Source organism: Phyllobates terribilis, unplaced genomic scaffold (genome assembly GCF_046119375.1).
Source record: "Phyllobates terribilis strain yellow unplaced genomic scaffold, ASM4611937v1 Scaffold_35__1_contigs__length_13245226, whole genome shotgun sequence".
Classification (NCBI taxonomy): domain Eukaryota; kingdom Metazoa; phylum Chordata; class Amphibia; order Anura; family Dendrobatidae; genus Phyllobates; species Phyllobates terribilis.
Window position 1 is genome coordinate 5,241,409 of NW_027362795.1, and position 23,053 is coordinate 5,264,461.

Here is a 23,053-nt window from a genome sequence, read left to right on the forward strand (position 1 = left end):
ATTACTCCTGGGGGCTGTGTTATAGGTGCAGGGAGATTACTTGACAAGGTCCTCCCTTGTCAAACATTATCTACGATGGAGTACTGTAGTAGTTTTGGCCCTCAATTCATGTTTTCAGAGGGCCATCAGTCGGTCATCAACAAGTCAGTGTAAATTTCTATTGAATATGTATCCCCTATCTCAGTCACAATGTGGCACAACCTGTGACAAGGGCCTCCAATGACAAATATTAGTTTGGTTAGACCACTGTACATTCCAGATTTGTTCACTGCACAATGTGCATAGGGTTTGTAAAAATTAGCCCTATGGGCTGAGTCATGGTTGACGCAGGAACCACCATCCCAAGGGCCTCCAATCACAAATAGTAGTTAGGCTGGAGTAGGAATACTGTCCTGATTTGTCCACTGCACAATCTGCATAGGGTTTGTAAAAATTAGCCCTATGGGTTGAGTCATGGTTGACGCAGGAAGCCACCATCCCAAGGGCCTCCAATCACAAATAGTAGTTAGGCTGGAGTAGGAATACTGTCCTGGTTTGTCCACTGCACAATGTGCATAGGGTTTGAAAAAATTAGCCCTATGGGCTGAGTCATGGTTGACGAAGGAAGGAATCTGTTTTTTATGGGAAGGGGGTGACGTTAACAGCAGTAGCATGAATCTGCATTTTTGGTGAAGGTAGGTTGGCTTGCTGTCATCTGGAGGGATTACAAACTGTGGAGATATCCAGTCCTTGTTGAATTTAATCAGAGTAAGTCTCTCTGCATTTTTCGTGGAGAGGCGTGTGCGCCTATCAGTGATGATTACCCCAGCGGAACTGAAAACACGCTCAGACACCACACTAGCAGCCGGGCAGGCCAGCATCTCCAAGGCATATAAGGTGAGGTCGGTTCAAGTGTTCAGTTTAGACACCTAATAATTAATGGGAACTGAAAGGACGCACGTATGGTCACTTAAGTAACCCTTGACCATGTTCTGCAACTTATCCCTCCTTGGCATTGTTACAGGCACAGATAGCCCTTGCTGTTGTGCTGGTTTACTGAAAATAGCCCAATTTGGGCACATTTTCCTCCACCTCCATTGGAGCTGGTGTTCGTCTCTCTCCCCATTATCCCTTGGTGTAGAAAAGAGCTGGTACCTCTGCCACCAGCATTGTCTGAGGGTGGTGTTTTCAGCAACTGATCTACAACGGCCCTCTTAAACGATTCCATTGTAAAACTCTTTGGTGACTCCAAAAGGAGAGAAGGAAATTTCTCCTTGTACCGTGGATCGAGAAAGGTGGCCAAGCAGTATAGGTTGTTGGATAAAATATGTATCACAATAGGGTCTTGCCACAGACACTTACACATCAACTGTGCCATGTGGGCTGTAGCATCGGCGTCTCTGCCCCTAGCTAGGCAGAGACGCCGTCTCTCTAACCTCCCCGCTCCTGGCGCGGCGTCCTCTAGCACTTCTCTCCCCGCTGCTTCCGGCACGCGCTCCTTCCCTGGCTGTGTGCTTAGGGCGCGCGCGCTCCTCCTCTCTTAAAGGGACCGCGCTCGCCGTCCTAAGGAGTCCCTGGCCAATTGCCGGAGGACCTCCCATATATAAGGCACCTCCTCCAAAATGGAGGTGCCTGAGCAAAGTTGTTTGCACTGTGTCTGATCTGTGCTTCAGCCCTCAAGTCCCGCTGCTAGCCTGACTTCTCGTCCTGCCTGCCAGCCTATTATCTGCCCGTGACATGCCAGCCTGCTCACCTGGAGCGCTCACCTGTTACCTGCCGGTTACCTGCCTTGGCTATCTCTCCGCTCACCTGGGAGCATCCGCCTGCCTTGTCTGTCAGACCGCTCACCTGGGAGCGCCCACCAGTTACCTGCCAATTACCTGCCTCGTCTGTCTGCCCGCTCACCTGGGAGCGCCCACCTGTTACCTGCCGGTTACCTGCCTCGTCTGTCTGCCGGCTCACCTGGGAGCACCCACCAGTTACCTGCCAGTTACCCGCCTCGTCTGTCTGCCCGCTCACCTGGGAGCACCTGCCTGTTTCCTGCCAGCCTGCCTGGAGACCCTGCCGTCACTTGCTCTGACCACCTTCCTGGTAAACCTAAAGACTGCTACTTGCTCTGCTTTCTCGAACTGTGACCACCTGTCTGCTACCAGAGACTTCCGCCTGCTTGCCGTGTCCATCCGCCATACCGGTCAGTCCCAGCCATCTGACCCATGGGAGCCACCTGCTCTCTTACAAGGTCGTCCCCAGAGTAGCACCTGGTCCCTCAGCCCGGATCCTCCCTGGTCACGGTGTCGTTAGCTGCCGTACGACCAGGGTCGGTTCGGGTGGATACTTAGTCATGCCCCTCTGGGTCCCTCCTTGCACCTCGGCACAGAGGTTCCACCACCCGGACCCGTAACTGTTTGCTCGGGCCATGGAACCCAGTGGCACCCAAGCTCCCTCGCTCTCTGACCTATACCAGGAAGTCTCCCGTCAGAGATCCCAGCAGGAGTCCATCCTGAACCACCTGCGGAATGTCAACTCCCGCCTGGACACACTGACTGCTCCACCTGCAACCACCGCAAGTCGCACGACTCGCACCCCGGCAGCGCCGCTGCCCACCAATACCATGGCATCCTGCCCCGGACCCCGGCTTTCTGCACCTCCTCGTTTCGGAGGCGACCCCGCTCAAGCTCGGGGCTTCATAAACCAGTGCACCCTGCACTTTGAACTCTTGGCTCACCAGTTTATCTCCGACCGGGCCAAAGTGGCATTCATCATGTCCCATCTCACTGGGGAGGCACTGGCATGGCTTAATCCCCTGTGGGAGAGAGGGGACCCCCTGGTGTCCGACCTGTCGTCTTTCCTCACTGCTTTCCGGAGAGTCTTCGATGAACCGGGATGAAAGACCTCATCTGCCTCCGCTCTGCTACGTCTCCGCCAAGGGAGTCTCACCGTGGGCCAATATGCCATATGGTTCCGCACCCTCGCTTCTGAGCTTGCCTGGGATAACGAGGCCTTGGTGTCTGTCTTCTGGGAGGGTCTTTCCGGTCGGATTAAAGATGAGCTCGCCGGTCGGGACATTCCTACCACCCTGGATGACCTGGTGTCGCTGGCTACCCGGATTGATATCCGGTTTCAAAAACACACCAAAGAGACCACCCGTGAGAGAAGGTTTCCCCGCCTAGCTCCTACTTTCCAGAGACCTGTCTCCTCTTCTGTCACTCCCCGGGCTCACTCACCCGAGCCCATGCATTCAGCACCCATACTGCTCAGGAACCAGTACCAGGCTCTCACACAGGAGAACCATGAAGAAATACAGCAAGATAAGACTTTGCCAGCAATGAATAACCTTGTAAGCCCTCAGAATCCTCCTGGATGGAGAAAGAAGAATGTTGTGAAGAAAAAACGGAGAGTGGTGGTCATGGGGGATTCCCTGTTAAGAGGAACAGAGGCCGCTATCTGCAGACCAGACATAACCTCAAGAGAAATGTGCTGTCTTCCAGGAGCAAAAATTAAAGATGTGTCTGACAGGATATCAAGACTCTTCACACCTACAGATCACTACCCATTCCTGCTAATACATGTGGGGACAAATGACACCGCAAGAAAGGACCTGGAAACCATCTGCAGTGACTTTGAAGACTTAGGCAAGAAAGTGAAAGAATTGGGAGCGCAGGTGGTCTTCTCATCCATCCTCCCAGTGGATGGCCATGGAACAATGAGGTGGAATAAGATTCTACAGGTGAACAACTGGCTACGTCGATGGTGCCGTCAACAAGGATTTGGATTTCTGGATCACGGAATGAATTACCTATACGATGGACTACTTGCTAGAGATGGGGTGCACCTTACGAAGACTGGAAAACATGTATTTGGAAGTCGCCTTGCTACACTCATCAGAAGAGCTTTAAACTAGAACAATGTGGGAAGGGAAGCAAAAGGCCAGAAAAAGCCATACAGCTGACAAATACTATTGAGATCTCTGCTACTGGAAGTGGAAAAGAAGAACAAAGACAAAAAAATCTAAATAATAAAAATATGGGAGGAAGAGAAACCAATCACAAACTAAAATGTTTTTATACAAATGCACAAAGCATGGGCAACAAACAAGGAGAATTGGAACTACTAATGCAGGAAAAGGAATATGATGTCATTGGAATCACTGAAACTTGGTGGGACGATACACATGATTGGAATAAAAGGCTAAAAGGATACAACTTATTTGCAAGAAACAGACTTGATAAACGAGGAGGAGGTGTTGCATTGTATGTTAGAAAAGCGTATATCTGCACAGAGATTGAAGCTTCAGAGACTGGGAGTTCTGTGGAAACTGTTTGGGTAAGAATACAAGGAGAGAACAACGGAAAGGACACCATTGTAGGCATTTACTACAGGCCACCTGGGCAAGCTGAAGATATGGATGAACTCTTTATGTATCAAATGACCAAGTTCTCCAAAAAATATGACGTAGTGGTCATGGGAGATTTCAACTATCCAGACATTTGTTGGGAATCTCTCTCAAGTAAAACTAACAGGTCAAGCAAATCCTTATCCTCTCTTGCTGACAACTTTATCTTCCAAAAGGTAGGGGAGAAAACAAGGGGATCTGCTACTTTGGATCTAATTCTTATAAACAGGGAGGAAATGGTTGAGGAGGTAAAGGTGGCTGGGACCCTAGGAGGCAGCGATCATGCTATTATAGAATTTTGGATAACTAGAGGAGGAAGACATGTGAAGACTCAAACTTCAAGGTTAGATTTTAGAAAGGCAGATTTTAAGAGACTCAGAAAGAGAATAGGAGGGATCCAATGGCTGGATGTCCTTAAGGACAAAAATGTCCAGGAAGGATGGGAAATTTTTAAAAATGAGATTCTCAAAGCACAATCGTTAACAATCCCGAAAAGTAGGAAGAATGGGAAGCATTTAAGGAAACCAGGATGGATGAACACAGAACTTAAACACATGCTAAAAAGAAAGAAAGAAATGTTTATTAAATGGAAAGAGGGAGGCATATCTAAAGAAGATTATAATGCAGTCTGCAGATCCTGCAGGGCACGTATCAGGTTAGCTAAAGCTGACAATGAATTAAGGCTTGCAAGAGATGTCAAAAGCAATAAAAAAGGATTTTGGGGGTATGTCAAAAGTAAAAGAAAAGTCAAAGATGCTATAGGATTTTTACAGGATGAAAATGGAGAAATGGTAAGAGAGGATGTTGAGAAGGCCGAACTTTTTAATTCCTATTTTGCATCTGTTTTCTCTCAGAAAGAAAATGTAACATCAACTGATGTTCACTGTCCTTTTAAAGGAATAGAGGAATCCAAGTTATCAGTAAACAGAAAGATTGTGAGGGAATATTTAGCTAACCTAAATGAGTTCAAGTCTCCAGGTCCAGATGAATTACACCCCAGAGTACTGAAGGAGATTGTAGAAGAAATTTTAGAACCACTCTCCATAATCTTTGAAAATTCTTGGAGAACAGGAGAAGTCCCAGAAGACTGGAGAAGAGCAAATGTTGTTCCTATCTTCAAAAAGGGGAAGAAGGTGGACCCAGGGAACTATAGGCCGGTGAGTCTGACTTCTATACCAGGAAAGATCTTTGAACAAATTATTAAACAACATGTATGTAAGTACATGGATAAGAATGAAGTGATTAACCAGAGTCAGCATGGGTTTGTAACTAACAAGTCATGTCAGACTAACTTAATTTCCTTCTATGACAGAATCACTGACTGGGTGGATCAGGGAAATGCTGTAGATATAGTATATCTTGACTTCAGCAAAGCATTTGACAAAGTATCTCACATCATCCTTATTGAAAAAATGACCAAGTATGCAATGGACCAGGCAACTGTTAGGTGGATTCATAACTGGCTTAGTGATCGGACTCAAAGGGTGGTTGTAAATGGCTTCACATCCAGCTGGATGAATGTCTCAAGTGGGGTACCACAGGGCTCCGTCCTGGGACCTGTATTGTTCAACATCTTTATCAATGATTTAGATGAAGGAATTGAGGGTAAACTGATTAAATTTGCTGATGACACAAAGCTAGGAGGGATAGCTAATACTAGAGAAGAGAGAGAGAGGATTCAAAAAGACCTAAATAAACTGGAGCAGTGGGCAGCAACCAACAGAATGGTTTTTAACAGGGAAAAATGCAAAGTACTACATCTGGGCAATAAAAATGAAAAAAGCATATACAGAATGGGAGGAATAGAGCTAAGCAACAGTACATGTGAAAAAGACTTAGGTATACTAATAGATCATAGACTGAACATGAGTCAACAGTGTGATGCAGCAGCAAAAAAGGCAAATACAATTCTAGGATGTATTAACAGAAGCATACAGTCTAGATCACGTGAAGTCATTATCGGTCTTTACTCCTCTTTGGTCAGACCTCATCTGGAATACTGTGTACAGTTTTGGGCACCACATTTTAAAAAAGACATAGACAAACTGGAGCAAGTTCAGAGAAGAGCGACCAGAATGGTGACTGGTCTGCAAACCATGTCCTATGAGGAACGGTTGCAGGATTTGGGAATGTTTAGCTTGCAAAAAAGAAGACTGAGAGGAGACTTAATAGCTGTCTACAAATATGTCAAGGGCTGTCACATTGTAGAAGGATCATCTTTATTCTCATTTGCACAAGGAAAGACTAGAAGCAATGGGATGAAACTAAATGGGAGGAGACACAGATTAGATATTAGAAAAAACTTTTTGACAGTTAGGGTGATTAATGAGTGGAACAGGCTGCCACGAGAGGTGGTGAGTTCCCCTTCAATGGACGTCTTCAAACAGAGGCTGGACAGACATCTGTCTGAGATGATCTAGTGAATCCTGCTTTGAGCAGGGGGTTGGACCAGATGACCCAGGAGGTCCCTTCCAACTCTACCATTCTATGATTCTATGATTCTATGAGATCGACCAGACCAAGATGGTCAAATCTCGCCAAGACTCGCCGAGCCGAGGGGAGCTGTTTCTATTGTGGCAGTAAGGAGCACCTGATCCGTTCCTGCCCGGAGAGGACGAGAAACTCCAGTGTCTAGGACCGCTCGGAGAGGTCGCCCTAGACAAAAGTAAGTCCTCTCCAACCCTGACTTTGTCTGTATCTATCTCCTGGGGAGAGAACCGTCACTTTGAACTCGCCCACCTGGATTCTGGATCCGCTGGAAACCTCATCTCCCAATCCCTGGTTGAGAAATACCGTATTCCCACCAAGTCTCTGGCTGAACCTTTGTCAGTCGCTTCCGTGGAAGGAAGACTCCTTCCGGTGACCATCCTGCTCGTCACGGAACCCATAACCCTGCAGGTGGGAATGCTGAACTCTGAGGTAATCTCCTTCCATGTGTTGCCCAGACTCTCCCACTCCCTATTGCTAGGTCTACCTTGGCTCCAGACACATGAACCCGTGTTGAACTGGCATTCCGGTGAAGTACTCCGGTGGGGGCCGCTCTGCCATAAGACCTGCCTGGTTCCGGTTCGTCCTCCACCTACCCCAGCTAATTTACCCGGTCTTCCGGCTCCTTACTGGCCCTATGCTGGAGTCTTCGGTAAAAAGGAAGCAGAGACATTGCCACCTCATAGGCCATATGATTGCCCGATCGACCTGGTACCTGGCGCCACTCCACCCCGTGGGCGTATTTATCCGTGGTCTGCGGCTGAAACCCGGGCCATGTCTGAGTATATAGAGGAGAATCTGGCCAGGGGATTCATCCGGAAGTCTACTTCCCTGGCTGGAGCCGGATTCTTCTTTGTCAAAAAAAAGGATGGCTCGCTACGCCCCTGTATTGACTATAGAGGACTCAATCAGATCACGGTTAAAAATAAATACCCCCTTCCGCTCATCTCTGAGTTATTTGATCGCCTTAAAGGCGCCAGGACCTGCCTTGGCTATCTCTCCGCTCACCTGGGAGCATCCGCCTGCCTTGTCTGTCAGACCGCTCACCTGGGAGCGCCCACCAGTTACCTGCCAATTACCTGCCTCGTCTGTCTGCCCGCTCACCTGGGAGCGCCCACCTGTTACCTGCCGGTTACCTGCCTCATCTGTCTGCCGGCTCACCTGGGAGCACCCACCAGTTACCTGCCAGTTACCCGCCTCGTCTGTCTGCCCGCTCACCTGGGAGCACCTGCCTGTTTCCTGCCAGCCTGCCTGGAGACCCTGCCGTCACTTGCTCTGACCACCTTCCTGGTAAACCTAAAGACTGCTACTTGCTCTGCTTTCTCGAACTGTGACCACCTGTCTGCTACCAGAGACTTCCGCCTGCTTGCCGTGTCCATCCGCCATACCGGTCATTCCCAGCCATCTGACCCGTGGGAGCCACCTGCTCTCTTACAAGGTCGTCCCCAGAGTAGCACCTGGTCCCTCAGCCCGGATCCTCCCTGGTCACAGTGTCGTTAGCTGCGGTACTACCAGGGTCGGTTCGGGTGGATACTTAGTCACGCCCCTCTGGGTCCCTCCTTGCACCTCGGCACAGAGGTTCCACCACCCGGACCCGTAACATGGGCCAAGCTGCAAAAAGGCAAATGTTCCGTGTCCCCAACAGTAGAAAAAGTACCCATTCTCTCCTCACGCTGACTCGCCTCCTCCTCCACCTCCACCTCCTCTCCAGCCCATCCAGCCTGGACAGACATGAAGCTTGGGTTGGGTGTCCCCTCTGTAGCATTACGAGCCCCCTCGGTAGCACAGAAAAACAAGTCCTCTCCCTCCTCATCTTCCTCCTCATCACCCATTGTTGCCTCAGAATATTGAGTGGGCTGGGTAGTAACACCCATTGGGAAATCTGGCTCCATACCAACATGCTGGGCACTCAAAGCTTCCTCTTTGAGATTATGCAGTGATTGTTTCAAGAGACACAGCAGCGGGATGGTTATACTGATAATAGCCTGATCACCGCTCACGAGGTGTGTGCAGTACTCAAAGTTGAAGAGGAAGCGAGACTGGCAATCGATGGGCTTAGACCCAAAAAGTCGCCAGGTCTGGATGGCTTAACATCCGAGTTCTTTAGGACCTTAAAGGACTCTTTAGTCCCTCTCTTGACTCAGGTGTTTAATGAGTGTCTCTCCTTGGGCACTCTGCCGAGATCATTAAGGAGGTCAGCTTTGATCATTTTGTCGAAGTGTAAGGATCCGTCATGCATTGAGAATTGGCGTCCCATAGCACCTCTCAATGTGAGCAGGAAGATTTTGGCTAAGATACTTTTCAACAGGCTGGTGAAGTTTGCACCCCGGCTCCTTTAGAAGGCTCAGCACTGTTGCGTTCCTGGCTGTAGCACTTTTACTGTTGTTCTTTTTGTCCGAGAGGCCATGGAGCAAGGCAGGGCAGGCCTTTGGAAGGGGTTCTTGCTGACCATGGATCAGGCAAAAGCATTTGATAGGGTTAACCATGAGTACCTCTGGTCCACTCTTGAGGTATGGTCTGCCTGGAGGGTTTGTGGACTGGCTTAAGACCTTGTATGCAGGGGCTGAGACTTTCCCTCTGGTAAATGGGTGGATAGGACAACCTTTCAGGGTAGGATCTGGTGTCCGTCAGGGCTGTCCTCTTAGCCCTTTGCTTTACGCCTTTGCAGTTGATTCCTTTCTCAGAAGGATCGATTGTGGATCGTTGGCAGGGGTGCGGATGGGCAGGACGGCGCCGGAGGCTATCCGGAGGGTAGTGGCCTACGCGGACGATGTCACAGTCTTTGTTTCTTCGCAAGAGGAGGCAATAGTGGTGATGTCAGAAGTGGAGCGCTACTCGGAGACATCCGGGTCCAAGGTCAACCAGGATAAGTGTGAAAGTCTCTGGCTGGGAGGCGGAGAAGCGGGGTTTGATCTTCCGGACACCCTCCCTGAACCCCAAGAACACGCCAAAGTTCTGGGCACCGAATTCAGCCAGGGTGATTACCTCATGAAAAACTGGGAAGGCAGAATCAAAGGTGTCGCCCAAAGAGTGGACCAATGGAAGGGTTGGTCTTTGACCCTGAGGGAAAGGGTTGGCCTGTGCAAAGCTTTCCTGCTCCCCTTGCTAATCTACCTGGGCAGCATCTTTGTCTTGTCAGAGCCTCTTTGTACACGGGTCTACAGTCTGTTCTTTCAGATGTTATGGGGGAATAGACTGAACCTAGTCAAGCGGGAGGTCAATTACCGCACGAGGAGACTAGGCTGGTTGGATATGGTGAGCTCCGTGGTGTTCCTAGTGAACACCTTCTTGAACGTTAACATGGCAAACCTCTAGATGGAGAGGGCTCCTCTGTGGGTATTATCCTGCAAGGGATGGTTTCAGCCTTTCTTCCAGGAATGGGAGACAGGGGGAAGATTGATGGATCTTCGCACACCGCATGGGCATCTCCAGGCTTATGTTACCCCGGTTCTGAAAATGATCCAGATCCACCGGTGGGGTCTGGGAATGTCGGAGGTGAGGTCCCTCCCGAGGAAACTCCTCGATAGGAGGGTCTTGCTTTCTCATTTTCAGAGTCCATTGGTCCTCAAGGACTGCCCAAGTCGGGATCTGAAGGTTGGGTTGAGTTTGTTAAATACTAGCAGGATCCCCAGGAAGTACTGGGACTTGACTTGGCGCTGCCCCCGTGAGGCTTGTGCTAACATGCTGGAAAGCATGAAGCACTTCTTGCTTTATTGTCCCTTTAATACAGAGGTGTACAACAGGGTGGGAGTTTCCATTGGTTACTCTGTCCTATGCCGGGCGGGCCTATGGAGCGTTCGGAGACCTTGGGAGAAGGGACCGAACCATTTCAGTGGTCAGGTATTTCACGTGGAATGCACAAGTTTTAGTTTCGATGCAGAGTAAAATCCTCAGTTTAGATGAAGTTTGGAGGAACATCCTAGGTGACCTGGTGAATGTAAGTTCTCTGGAGTATAAAAGACTGGGTGCCCGGAGGGAGGCCCGTCTCTGGAGGGGCTTTTCCTTCAGGGTGCCTTAGTCCGGTAGTACTCCTATATCCTGGTGGTGGGCTGATGTCTTCCCACCCTAGATTTTTGTTTTGTATTTATGTCTCCTGAATAGAAGGTTTTCAAGCATCGAACTTGAGCCTTGGATGGTGAGTATGTAGGTTGCCTTTGCCCTGGCCTCTGCTCAACTTGGTATGGCAGATGATACAGACTACAATGTTTTTCTCTGAAGGACTTTCAGGAAAAAAATTCCACACAGCAGCTGAACGCCCCCTTGCCCCGACTTGGCGCACAGCGAGGGTGCTCTTGGGAACAGTTGACCCAGTTCTCACTCTGGGCAAACCATGAGCGCTTGGTGCCTGTGTTGGTGCTACATATCCATCTTCCTCTGTGTTGCTGTCATGGCTATGCATGCCAACGGTCCAGGTCGAATCAGTAGACTCATCATCAACCACCTCGTCTTCCATCTAATCCTCCTTCCCAGTTGACATTGTAGGCTGACTTGATAGCAACTGTGTCTCATCATTAGCCTCCACCTCTGGAGACAAAAAATGACGTTCCGCCAAGTGGCTTTCTTCTGGCCGTAGGTCCTCAAATATTTGAGCATGAACCCATGCCACCTTCTCTTGTCCCTCTTCAATGCTGCACAGTGATAGTCCAGAGCCATCCAAAGGATACGTACCAAACAGATCCTCGGAGTGGCCAAGCTTGGGGTCATATGTCTCCTGTGACTGATAATGGCTGGAGGAAGGAGAACCAGCTTCAGGATTGGATGGGCCAGTCTTCTGTGTATCCACAGTAGACTGTGTGGTCGTGGAAGATTTGTTGCTTCTTGATAAATGCGTAGAGGCCTTGTCTGCTATCCACGACAGAATCTGCTCTCACTCTTCTGGCTTCCACACACGTTTACGTTCCAGACCGGGAAATTTTTCCAGGAACATAGTGAATGCATCAAGCTTCTTCTAACCTGACACAGAGTGCCTTCTCGCGCACCACTGAAAACACCACGTCCACGTCCCTTAACAACAGGCTTTTTTGGCATTTTGGGTTTTGTTGACAGATTTTCAGATGTTGATGGCACAAGCCAAGCTAGCTGTCACAGCCAAAATAGTGGTGAAAATGGCCTGGTGCATGCTTTGTAGCAGGCAGTAGGAAATGTTTGGACTACTGCTTTGTGTAAGGCACAAAACGCTTTTTTAAGTGGACTAATATGGACAGAAGGCAGGCAATGACCCCTAAAATAGCCAGGAAAATAGACCGGTTCTAAAAAAAAAAGGCAGCACAAAATGCTACTTCTGTGTGTGCTGGAAAAACATTGCTTTGCTTCTTACAAGAGCTGTTTTAATATGGACACTGGAAGAACACTACCTAATACACTCCCTACCTAATACACAATCTCTCCCTCCTTGTACTCTGACTTTGTTGTGTGTCTTCAGCTCTGAAAAGAGCTATTTTTTGATGGTATTATGGAGCTAGTGAGCGGCTCCTTTAAACACAGAACTAGTATACACGGCAGGTAGCCCTTAAAAGGACTTTTGTTTTATCAAGAGGCCTAAACACTCTCCCTAGCTGCTGAGCAATCTCTCCCTATGCTTATAGAATGCAGGCTCCAGACGCAATGTGCACAAAATGGCGGCAGCATGGTTTAAATAGACCCTATGACGCTGGGCGGCCAGCCAATCACAGTAATGCCACAACCAAGATGTCTGCGGCATTACTGTGATTGGTTATGAAGCCCAGCATGTTTAGTGGCTGCAAAGGAGGCGCCAAAATGGCAGGGTGGGACAACCGAATATAGCGAAGCGAGCACACAAATACTCGCAATATAACTAGTAAACCGAATACCGTACTATCCGTGCGAATAGTAACGAATACACTCGCTCATCACAATCAGCTCTAATCCAGCCATCTTCACCATTCTCATTATACAAATATAAACCATATAATTCTGGTGGATAAATCAAGACCGAACACAAGACCGAACACAAGACCTTCACAGCCGTATACACATCACAGGAGAGATCTCATGACACCTTCTCTCCATCTACCTGATGATCCTGAGGAATATTGGGATCTTCTTGTTTACAGTCCTGTGGAAGAAGAGGATGTAGACATCTCTCTGGTGTTGTCCTCTTACTGGATAGATCTAGAGGAAGCACATACAGGGACTGAATTCATTCTTTACATATAGACAATTATAGGCCGTGTGTATTCAGTCCTGTCTATTACCTGGTGATGTGAGGGGCTGGGGAACCTCCATCATGATGTCCTTGTACAGATCTTTGTGTCCTTCTAAATACTCCCACTCCTTCATGGAGAAATATATAGCGACATCCTGACGCCTTATAGGAACCTGAAACATGCAATGATACAGTCATCCCCCTGATCCCTTCATAGCGTTACTGTATAATGTCCCAGCATTCCCAGCAGTGTCACCTCTCCAGTCAGCAGCTCAATCATCTTGTAGGCGAGTTCTAGGATCTTCTGGTCATTGATGTCCTCATGTATCAGGGGGTGAGGTGGAGGCCCCGTGATTGGGCTCAGGGGTCTTCCCCATCCCTCAGACACAGGGTCCTGACAGCGCTCACTAGAGGTCTTCTTCACTACTGTGTAATCCTGGTTATGGAGAGACACATTAATAAATCTCATTACAGACATTTCCAGAGTCCTCACCTCTCCAGTTCTGTCCATCTGTTATTCCCATAGATAAGAATGATGTAATGTGACGTCATCAGAATCTCTTACCTCTCCAGTAAGCCGGAAGAGGATCTCTAGGGTGAGGTGCAATATTTTCTCAGCCATCTTGTCTGTGTCCATATGCATCTTTGATGGGTAAATCAGGAAAATTCTCTTTAACAGATCTTCACTGAGAGGATCTGATATTGTAGAGACCTGAATGAGAAGTTGAGCAGATGTAACGTCATAAAAACCCTGTGTAATAATACAATTACTGGAGATAATAAGGGAAACATTTGAGGAGATTTATGTTTTACAGTATTTAGTTTTCTTCTTTACAGCTACTAATAAAACCTATATATTTTAGGCTATAGACAGCAAGCAGTTTCTTCCTCAGAATCTGCAAGTGAATACTTTTCTCATAGACTCATCTTCCTTATTGCTAATTCTCGTCTCATTTACTGACACTGGAATCGGCATTAGCAATACAGCAGGAGATATTCATTACACGTGACATGAGAAATAACTACTTCATGATGAAGACGAAATCTTCATCTTCTACTACGGCTCTAGAAACGTATTTGGCCAGAGTCCGTCACTGACTACATCACCACCGGCCGTCTATATGTTTCCCGTCTTCACCGGACTGTCATCTTCTATCATGCTAGATCTCAGGTCTGATTCACACTCAGAAGTTTAAGGCATTTATAAAAGCTTGTTTGTAAGAACACAAAGACAGGAGTTATTTGATAGCAAAGTTCCCAAGTACAGTGTTTTATGGGGTTTATTTCTGGCCTTAGGCTTTCCTATATTACAAGAAAAACTCCATAAAAAAAGTAGATATTAAAATCAGAAAATAGGAGGAATGATCCAGTGTATCAGGATATAAACTTGATTAAAACATAGCTTTTATTGAGGCATTAAAAAATGCTGCTACCACCATAATAAGTCTTAGTGCACACAAGGATCACAGCTGTCTCGACCCATGCGTTTCGACTTGCAGTCTTAATCATGGTCTGTCTGAACTGTGGACTAGTGAGCATATAAAGGTAGGTTGTAATTAAAGATGATAGTTATCATGTGCTCACTAGTCTCTGAGGTCAGTATGATTAGCATAGACAAAAGTGAAATAAAAACGTTAGTGGCACACATATTGTTATCCTCTAAAATTAATATCATTGACATGTAGAAAAAATTAAAATATTTGTGATTCAATATAGAATAAATATAAAAACTAGCGATATACCATGTCCAAGGTGCAAACAAAACTGTCATTAATATTGTAGCATTAGATCCTGCCTGAGATTCAATCCAAAGGGTACTCGGGTTTCTTTCATAAAAATCCAATATGGTTCCCTATTTAGCAGTTTGCGTCTATGGTCTCCCCCCCCGGATAGGTCTATACACTCTTTCTATGCCTTGAAATTTCAGTGCTGAAACGTCCCATTTATGGAACGTTCGGAAGTGTGTTGATACTGCTGAAATATTTGTGGCCAAAGGATTAACCGCATCAGATATGTGTCCTCTAATCCGTAGTATTAAAGGGCCGGTAGTACAACCAATGTATTGGATCATACATGTAATACATTCAACAAGGTATATAACCCAGGGTGTGCTGCAATTAATAAAGTCATGTGTTTTGTGTATACGATTATTATGCAGTGAGGTAAACGTATCCTTTTTCACTGTGTGTGAACACGCTTTACAGCGGCTCGCTCCGCATTTGAAAAAACCACTAAGGTTTAACCAGGTAGTAGATTCAGAATGCCTATGCTCTTCACTCAGGAAAAGACTGGGGGACAGGATGGTACCACAGCCACAAACCCAATATCCTTGGTAAGAATTTTATTAAGCCCCGGATCCTGGTGTAACATTGGTATGTATTTCTTTATAATGGACACCACTTTGTTATACTGAGGACTATAAGTTGTAGAGAATGTTACACTGGAAGTTTCACATCCCCAATTTTTTTTTGTCCCTTATTTTTGAGAAGATCCTTACGTTCTAGGCTCGATACCATTTTGTATGATTTTATAAGATTCCAATCAGGATAACCTCTGTTTGCCAATCTGTCATAAACTTCACTGGCTTCCATATCAAACGCAGTATTATCCGTACAATTTTGTTTCGCCCTAATTAATTCCCCATATGGAATATTGCGCTTGATATGCAGCGGATGGTAAGAATTGGCCTGCAGAATACTGTTACTGGCAGTCTCTTTTCTATAGGGTGTTATTTTTACAGTATTGAGATATTTGTTACCGTTCAATTTAAGATCCAAAAAATGTATTTCTCTAGAATCAAAACAAAGTGTGAATCTCAAATTGAAATCATTGTTGTTGAGATTTTCTGCAAATTTCAACGCCTCCTCCTGTGTGCATCCCCACATCAGGAGGAGGTCGTCGATAAATCGACCGTACCATATGATTTTTGGGCTGTAAATATTGCTCTCATTGGAAATGTGTTGCTCCTCCCATTTGGACATTAATCCAATGGAAGTGAAAATTTGCTACCCATACTTACTCCTCTTCTTCGTAAAAAAAAATTGATTGTCAAAGCAAAAATAATTATGATCCAGAAGAAATTTGACATGATAATGAAATATTTTATTTCTACTGTATACGTGCTATAGGTATCCAAGTGATAGTTCAGGCTAGTTAATGCTACACTCTGTGGTATGGATGGATATTGAGCTACACACGTGGTCAAAATTGTTAGTACCCCTTGTTTAATGAAAGAAAAACTCACAATGGTCACAGAAATACCTTGACTCTGACAAAAGTAATAATAAATTAAAAATATTAGAAAATGAACAAATGAAAGTCAGGCATTGCCTTTCAACCCTGCTTCCACAGAATTTAAAAAAAAATTAAACTCATGAAATAGGCCTGGACAAAAATGATGGTACTCTTAACTTAATATTTTGTTGAACAACCTTTTGAGGCAATCACTGCAATCAAACGATTCCTGTAACTGTCAATGAGACTCCTGCACGTCTCGACAGGTATTTTGGCCACTCCTCATGAGCAAACCTCTCCAGTTGTCTCGTGTTTGAAGGTTGCCTTTTCCAGACGGCATGTTTCAGCTCTTTCCAAAGATGCTCAATAGGATTTAGGTCAGGGCTCATAGAAGGCCACTTCAGAATAGTCCAATGTTTTCCTCTTAGCCATTCTTGGGTGTTTATAGCTGTGTGTTTTGGGTCATTATCCTGTTGCAAGACCCATGACCTGCGACCGAGACCAAGCTTTCTGACACTGGGCAGCACATTTCTCTCTAAAATCCCTTGATAGTCTTGAGATATCATTGTACCCTGCACAGATTCAAGACACCCTATGCCAGAAGCAGCAAAGCAGCCCCAGAACATAACAGAGCCTCAACCATGTTTCACAGTAGGGACAGTGTTCTTTTCTTGATATGCTTCATTTTTCTGTCTGTGAACATAGAGCTGATGTGCCTTGCCAAAAACTTCCATTTTTGTCTCATCTGTCCATAGGACATTCTCCCAGAAGCTTTGTCGTTTGTCAACATGTAGCTTGGCAAATTCCAGTCTGGCTTTTTTATGATTTTTTTTCAACAAAGGTGTTCTCCTTGGTCCTCTCCAATGAAGTCCACTTTGGATCAAACAATGACGGATTGTGCGATCTGACACTGATGTTCCTTGAGCTTGAAGTTCACCTTTAATCTCTTTAGAAGTTATCCTGGGCTCTTTTTTGTTACCATTCGTATGATCCGTCTCTTTGATTTGTTATCAATTTTCCTCCTGCGGCCACATCCAGGGAGGTTGGCTACAGTCCCATGGATCTTAAATCTCCGAATAACATGTGCAATTGTAGTCACAGAAACATCAAGCTGCTTGGAGATGGTCTTATAACCTTTACCTTTAACATGCTTGTGTATAATTTTCTTTCTAATCTCCTGAGACTACTTTTTCCTTTGCTTCCTCTAGTCCATGTTGAGTGTGGTACACACCATGTCGCCAAACAGCACAGTGAGTATCTGTAGCCCTATATACAGGCCCACTGACTGATTACAAGATTATAGACACCTGTGATGCTAATTAGTGGACACAACTTGATTTAGCATGTCCCTTTTGTCACATTATTTTCAGGGGTACCATCATTCCTGTCCAGGCCTATTTCATGAGTTTATTTTTTTCAAAATTCTGTGGAAGCAGGGTTGAAAAGCAATGTCTGACTTTCATTTGTTCATTTTCATAGGTTTTTAATTTATCATTACTTTTGTCAAATTCAAGTTATTTCTGTTACCATTGTGGGTTTTTCTTTCATTAAACGAGGGGTACCAACAATTTTGACCACGTGTGTATAACATCGCATGATAGCCAGTGATAATTTTCTTGCTATAGAAAAATCTTCAAATACAGTAGCCACAAATTTAGAGTCACTAATGTAGCTGGGAATTTCTTGCACTAGTGGTTGAAGATAGAAATCTATCTACACACCCAGTCTCTGTCCCATAGAACCTAAGCCCGCTACTATTGGTCTGAGTGGTGGTGGAAACATGTTTTTGTGGTTCTTAGGAAATTAATGATATATAGGTATGAAAGGTTGTTCCACATAGAGCTGTTCCGCCAGTTTTTTTTATCCAAGGCTCCTGTACTCAAACCTTCTTGTAGGTTTCCATATTAAATTCCATATTGAAATCATTGGTGGGGTCTCTGGTTAGTTCCAAATACACATCAGTGTTTCTTGTTTCTTAAATTAATCAAAGTGAGCTTGAGCTAAATAGAATGTAATTCCACTATTGTGCCCCACTCGTCTGCTTGTCGCACTGTCAAATTCATATTAATTTTGAGTTCCCTCAGGGCAATTTTTTCTTTTCTAGTTAGATTGTTATTTTTATTTCCTTTATGAGTGATTTCATTTGTTTAGAGAAACCAAATCCTTTTCAATAAGATCCTGAAACTGATCTAAAACCATGGAACGTGATTGAAGTGGATTAAAGGATGGATTTCCCCTATGAAACAGACTATTCAGAGAGGCATCAGATTCCATAGATTCCCTCTCCAATGATTTCAATTGTAATAACACCTTTTGTTCTGGAAAAGATTTGTTAGGAGTAATATCAGAACTAACTGTTGCAACATCAGTAATATTTTCAACATCATTATCAGAGCTATCAAAATGACATTTCACAGTAAGGGTCCGCGCCAGTCTATTAACAGCCAAAATTGCTCTAAATACATCAAACTCATTGGTAGGGGGAAAACTTAAAAGTGATAATTGTTCCTCTGATAACACAAAACTGGACAAATTCCAAATCGGTAGCTCTAATAGCGGTGGTATCTGTTTCCTCTTGTGTTTGCGGCCCCCCTTTCCTCTGTTTTTTGGCATGCTAGTAGATGTATTTTGCTGGATACTTCTGCTGGTCATAAATTGCTGATTTTCACTTGCCGAGCTTACTGAGGAATCTGAATATTCATCTGATGTAGGAAATGTAGATGAGAAATCTGTAGAAATATCCATACCCTAGAAACTGACTTTGGCAGGTTTTATACGTTTGCAGGGACGTTTGTTTAGAATAGAGAATGCACCTTTATTCCAATCATACACTTTGTTCTGTGAGTAATCCTCACTATCACGTTTGAATTTTGTTTTTTTAATGTTGATAATAAAATCTTCTATCATCGCTAAACTAGCTTTCAGTTTGTCATTACTGCTAGTGAAATCCTTGTTGTGCACAAATGTTTCCAATGAGGATTGGATACTTTTTATTTCTGTTTTAGTTTTTGTAAATTCGAGCTCCTCATATTTCAGGATTAATCCCATCAACTTCAATGAACAATCGTTAAGGATGCAGTTCCACTCTGTAATGTCTCATCATACAGGGCTGTGGCCACTTTTTTTTTAGCCTTTATCCCCTTGGTATCATCTCCTTTTTCACATACATTTCCAGAGTTGTAAAATCCCAGCAGATTATTAATTCTTGAGATTTTTCAATCTCAGGCTGGATCTAATGCTACAATATTAATGACAGTTTTGTTCACACCTTGGACATGGTATATCGCTAGTTTTTATATTTATTCTATATTTGTATCACAAATATTTTTATTTTTTCTACATGTCAATGATATTAATTTTAGAGGGTAATAATATGTGTCACTAATGGTTTTATTTCCCTTCTGTCTATGCTAATCATACTGACCACAGAGACTAGTGAGCACATGATAACTATTATCTTTAATTACAACCTACCTTTATATGCTCACTAGTCCACAGTTCAGACAGACCATGATTAAGACTGCATGTCGAAAAGCGCAGGTCGAGACAGCTGTGATCCTTGTGTGCACTAAGACTTATTATGGTGGTAGCAGCATTTTTTAATGGCTCAATAAAAGCTATGTTTTATTCAAGTTTATAGCCTGATACGCTGGGTCATTCCTCCTATTTTCTGATTCATGAACCAGGCTGCTCTGGCTGGAGCCGCGCGAGGCTGAGACTGCACCACACCCCAAAGGTGAGCGGAATTTACTGACCTTTTTTTTTTCTCAGATATTAAAATGTTTCAAAAGAAAATTGGCACCAACAATCCTTGTAATAAGAAAAAAATATGCAAAAAACACAAGACACATTTTGTTACTTTTTAACAAGTTAAACATTTGTTTTAAAAGAAATTAACTCTTTTGAGCACCAGAACAGATGTACACCGCAGGGATGGCACAGGTGCGGTTGCTACACCAACCTTGGCAGTTTAACCACTGATGCTGTCCAATGCAAACATGGCATCTAAGAAGGTGTGACAGAGTTCGGCTGAATGCCCAAGTACTCAATAGTAGTACGATACTTAAATGCCTATTAATGGTGTCTGGGTCTGCAATGTACAAAGGTCTACTAGGCCGGGCCAGAGGCAGCGTCCAATAAGTTACTTTTTAACGCCTCCAAACACATTAGACTAAAACACACGTAACTTTTTTATTTTTTGGCAAAAAGAGCTGTATGACGGATTATTGTTTGCGGGTCGAGTGGCAGATTTTTTTTGGTACCATTTTGCACATATTTTTAGATCGCTATTTATGCAGATTTTTCAAACATAAAATGAACACAAACCAGCAATACAGTAATTTTTTTTCTATATTTTTTGTGCCATTCGCTGTGCAGTAAAAGTGATCAGACCGATTTGTTCGTCGGGTCGGTGCGATTACAGCAATACCAGATTTATATTTTTTGTGCTTTGCTAATTTTACAGACTAAAAATAATATTTTACAAAAATGAATTTGTTTTGGCATCGCCATTTTCTGAGTTGAAACTTTTTTATTTTTTTAGCCGAATGAGCTATATTAGGGCTATTAGTTATATTAGGGCTTGTTTTTTGCGGTTTGGTGGTTTCATTTTTACCATTTTTCTTTTTACATAACTTTTTGATCGCTAGTCAGTATGATCAATAAGCGATGTTTTTGTGTGCATTTTTTTTTTTTACGGTGTCTGCGAAACGGATCCAGCGATACCAACTGTGTGTACTTTTTTCTTTTGTTTATTTTTGTTGCATCACAATCGCTGCGTTTTAAATGGCGAAATGGCTTTTCGTGATGTGTTTTTTACTTGCTTAATTACACTTTTTTTCACTGTGAGACATGTATAATTTTTATTTTTATCACTGGTCTCATACACTGCAGTACTCGTGTACTGCAGTGTATGAGAATAGTCAGCTTATAGCTAGATCTCACAGGCCACTGTACCCTGGGGTCATCACATGAAGTCAGGGTACCATGGTAACCATCGGGACCAGCAATTCTCATCGCGGGGGTCCGATGGCTACAAAGGGGGTCTTGTGACTACCTTGTAACAATTTAAATACTGCTGTCGCGATTGACAGCGGTATTTAAGGGGTTCATTGGTCCCAATCGGTCGCAAAAACGTCCGGGGCCGATACTACAGGGTGTCAGCTGTCATAATGTTGTTAATGAGCTGACTGCACAATGTTAGTTAAGTCACATCCATAACAACTTTATTATACGCCATTATCCTATAATATATATATATATATAATCGACGTAGATAGAAATCACAGGTCCCACAGGAATGGCTGTACTTGGGCCCCCAACCTCAAAAGGGCAAAAAATATCATAACTATATATGTACAGTACAGACCAAAAGTTTGGACACACCTTCTCATTTAAAGATTTTTCTGTATTTTCATGACTATAAAAATTGTACATTCACACTGAAGGCATCAAAACTATGACTGCTTTGCACACTCTTGGCATTCTCTTGATGAGCTTCAAGAGGTACTGCATAAGGGGCATAATGGGGGCATTATACTGTGTGGGGGCATCATACATACTGCATAAGGGGCATAATGGGGGCATTACACTGTGGGGGCATCATACATCCTGCATAAGTGGCATTACACTGTGTGGGGGCATTATACATCCTGCATAAGGGGCATAATGTGGGCATTACACTGTGTGGGGGCATCATACATACTGCATAAGGGGCATAATGGGGGCATTATACTGTGTGGGGGCATCATACATACTGCATAAGGGGCATAATGGGGGCATTACACTGTGGGGGCATCATACATCCTGCATAAGTGGCATTACACTGTGTGGGGGCATTATACATCCTGCATAAGGGGCATAATGTGGGCATTACACTGTGTGGGGGCATCATACATACTGCATAAGGGGCATAATGGGGGCATTACACTGTGTGGGGGCATCATACATCCTGCATAAGGGGCATAATGGGGGCATTACACTGTGGGGGGCATCATACATACTGCATAAGTGGCATAATGGGGGCATTGCACTGTGTGGGGGCATCATACATCCTGCATAAGGGGCATAATGGGGGCATTACACTGTGTGGGGGCATCATACATCCTGCATAAGGGGCATAATGGGGGCATTACACTGTGTGGGGGCATCATACATCCTGCATAATGGTCATAATGGGGCATTACACTGTGTGGGGGCATCATACATACTGCATAAGGGGCATAATGGGGGCATTACACTGTGGGGCAGTAAAGGGGCCCTGTACTATGAGAACAATACGTTTCCTCCCTTCCTGTCTCCATAGTTGGGTCGTATGTATCTACTACAGGAAACAGAACAAAAACCGTATGATTCTTATAAAGGGGCAACAGAAGACCCCAAAAGAGTCTCCGTGCTGAAGGGGTTAATGCCCCCTGCGCCCAGTAATGGGGTCTCCACATACCTCCACCTGCAGAGCCGCTACCACATATATGGCTGCTCTGTGCGCACAGGAGCTGTGATGAGGTCACAGGAGGGGAGGAGTCAGGGGTCACATGATCAGGGGCCTCAGTGGATGCAGGACTCTGCTGTGCTGGTTGTCATGGTGCTGGATGAGCTGAAGTTTGTGTGGGGTCAGGAGGGGTTTACAGTGTGGATGTAGCAGAGCCGCGTGTGTACGAGGTGTACGGAGCGGAGCCGCTTGTGTACGAGGTGTGCGGAGCCGCGTGTGTACGAGGTGTACGGAGCGGAGCCGCTTGTATACAAGGTGTACGGAGCGGAGCCGCGTGTGTACGAGGTGTACGGAGCGGAGCCGC

At 45.0% G+C, this 23,053-nt stretch overlaps 1 protein-coding gene across 1 annotated transcript in view; it reads right to left on the reverse strand.

The window, feature by feature from the left end:
- LOC141182610 (uncharacterized) overlaps positions 1-22,780 on the reverse strand; it is a 45,534-nt gene extending 22,754 nt beyond the window's left edge. Inside the window, exons 1-5 of the mRNA XM_073660770.1 lie at positions 22,702-22,780; positions 13,591-13,737; positions 13,282-13,461; positions 13,075-13,198; positions 12,894-12,991 (exon numbers count right to left, since the gene is read on the reverse strand). Coding sequence (XP_073516871.1) covers positions 12,894-12,991; positions 13,075-13,198; positions 13,282-13,461; positions 13,591-13,668 — 480 coding nt within the window. The 5' untranslated portion in view covers positions 13,669-13,737; positions 22,702-22,780. The remainder of the gene's footprint in view (positions 1-12,893; positions 12,992-13,074; positions 13,199-13,281; positions 13,462-13,590; positions 13,738-22,701) is intronic.
- Positions 22,781-23,053: the final 273 nt, after the last annotated feature.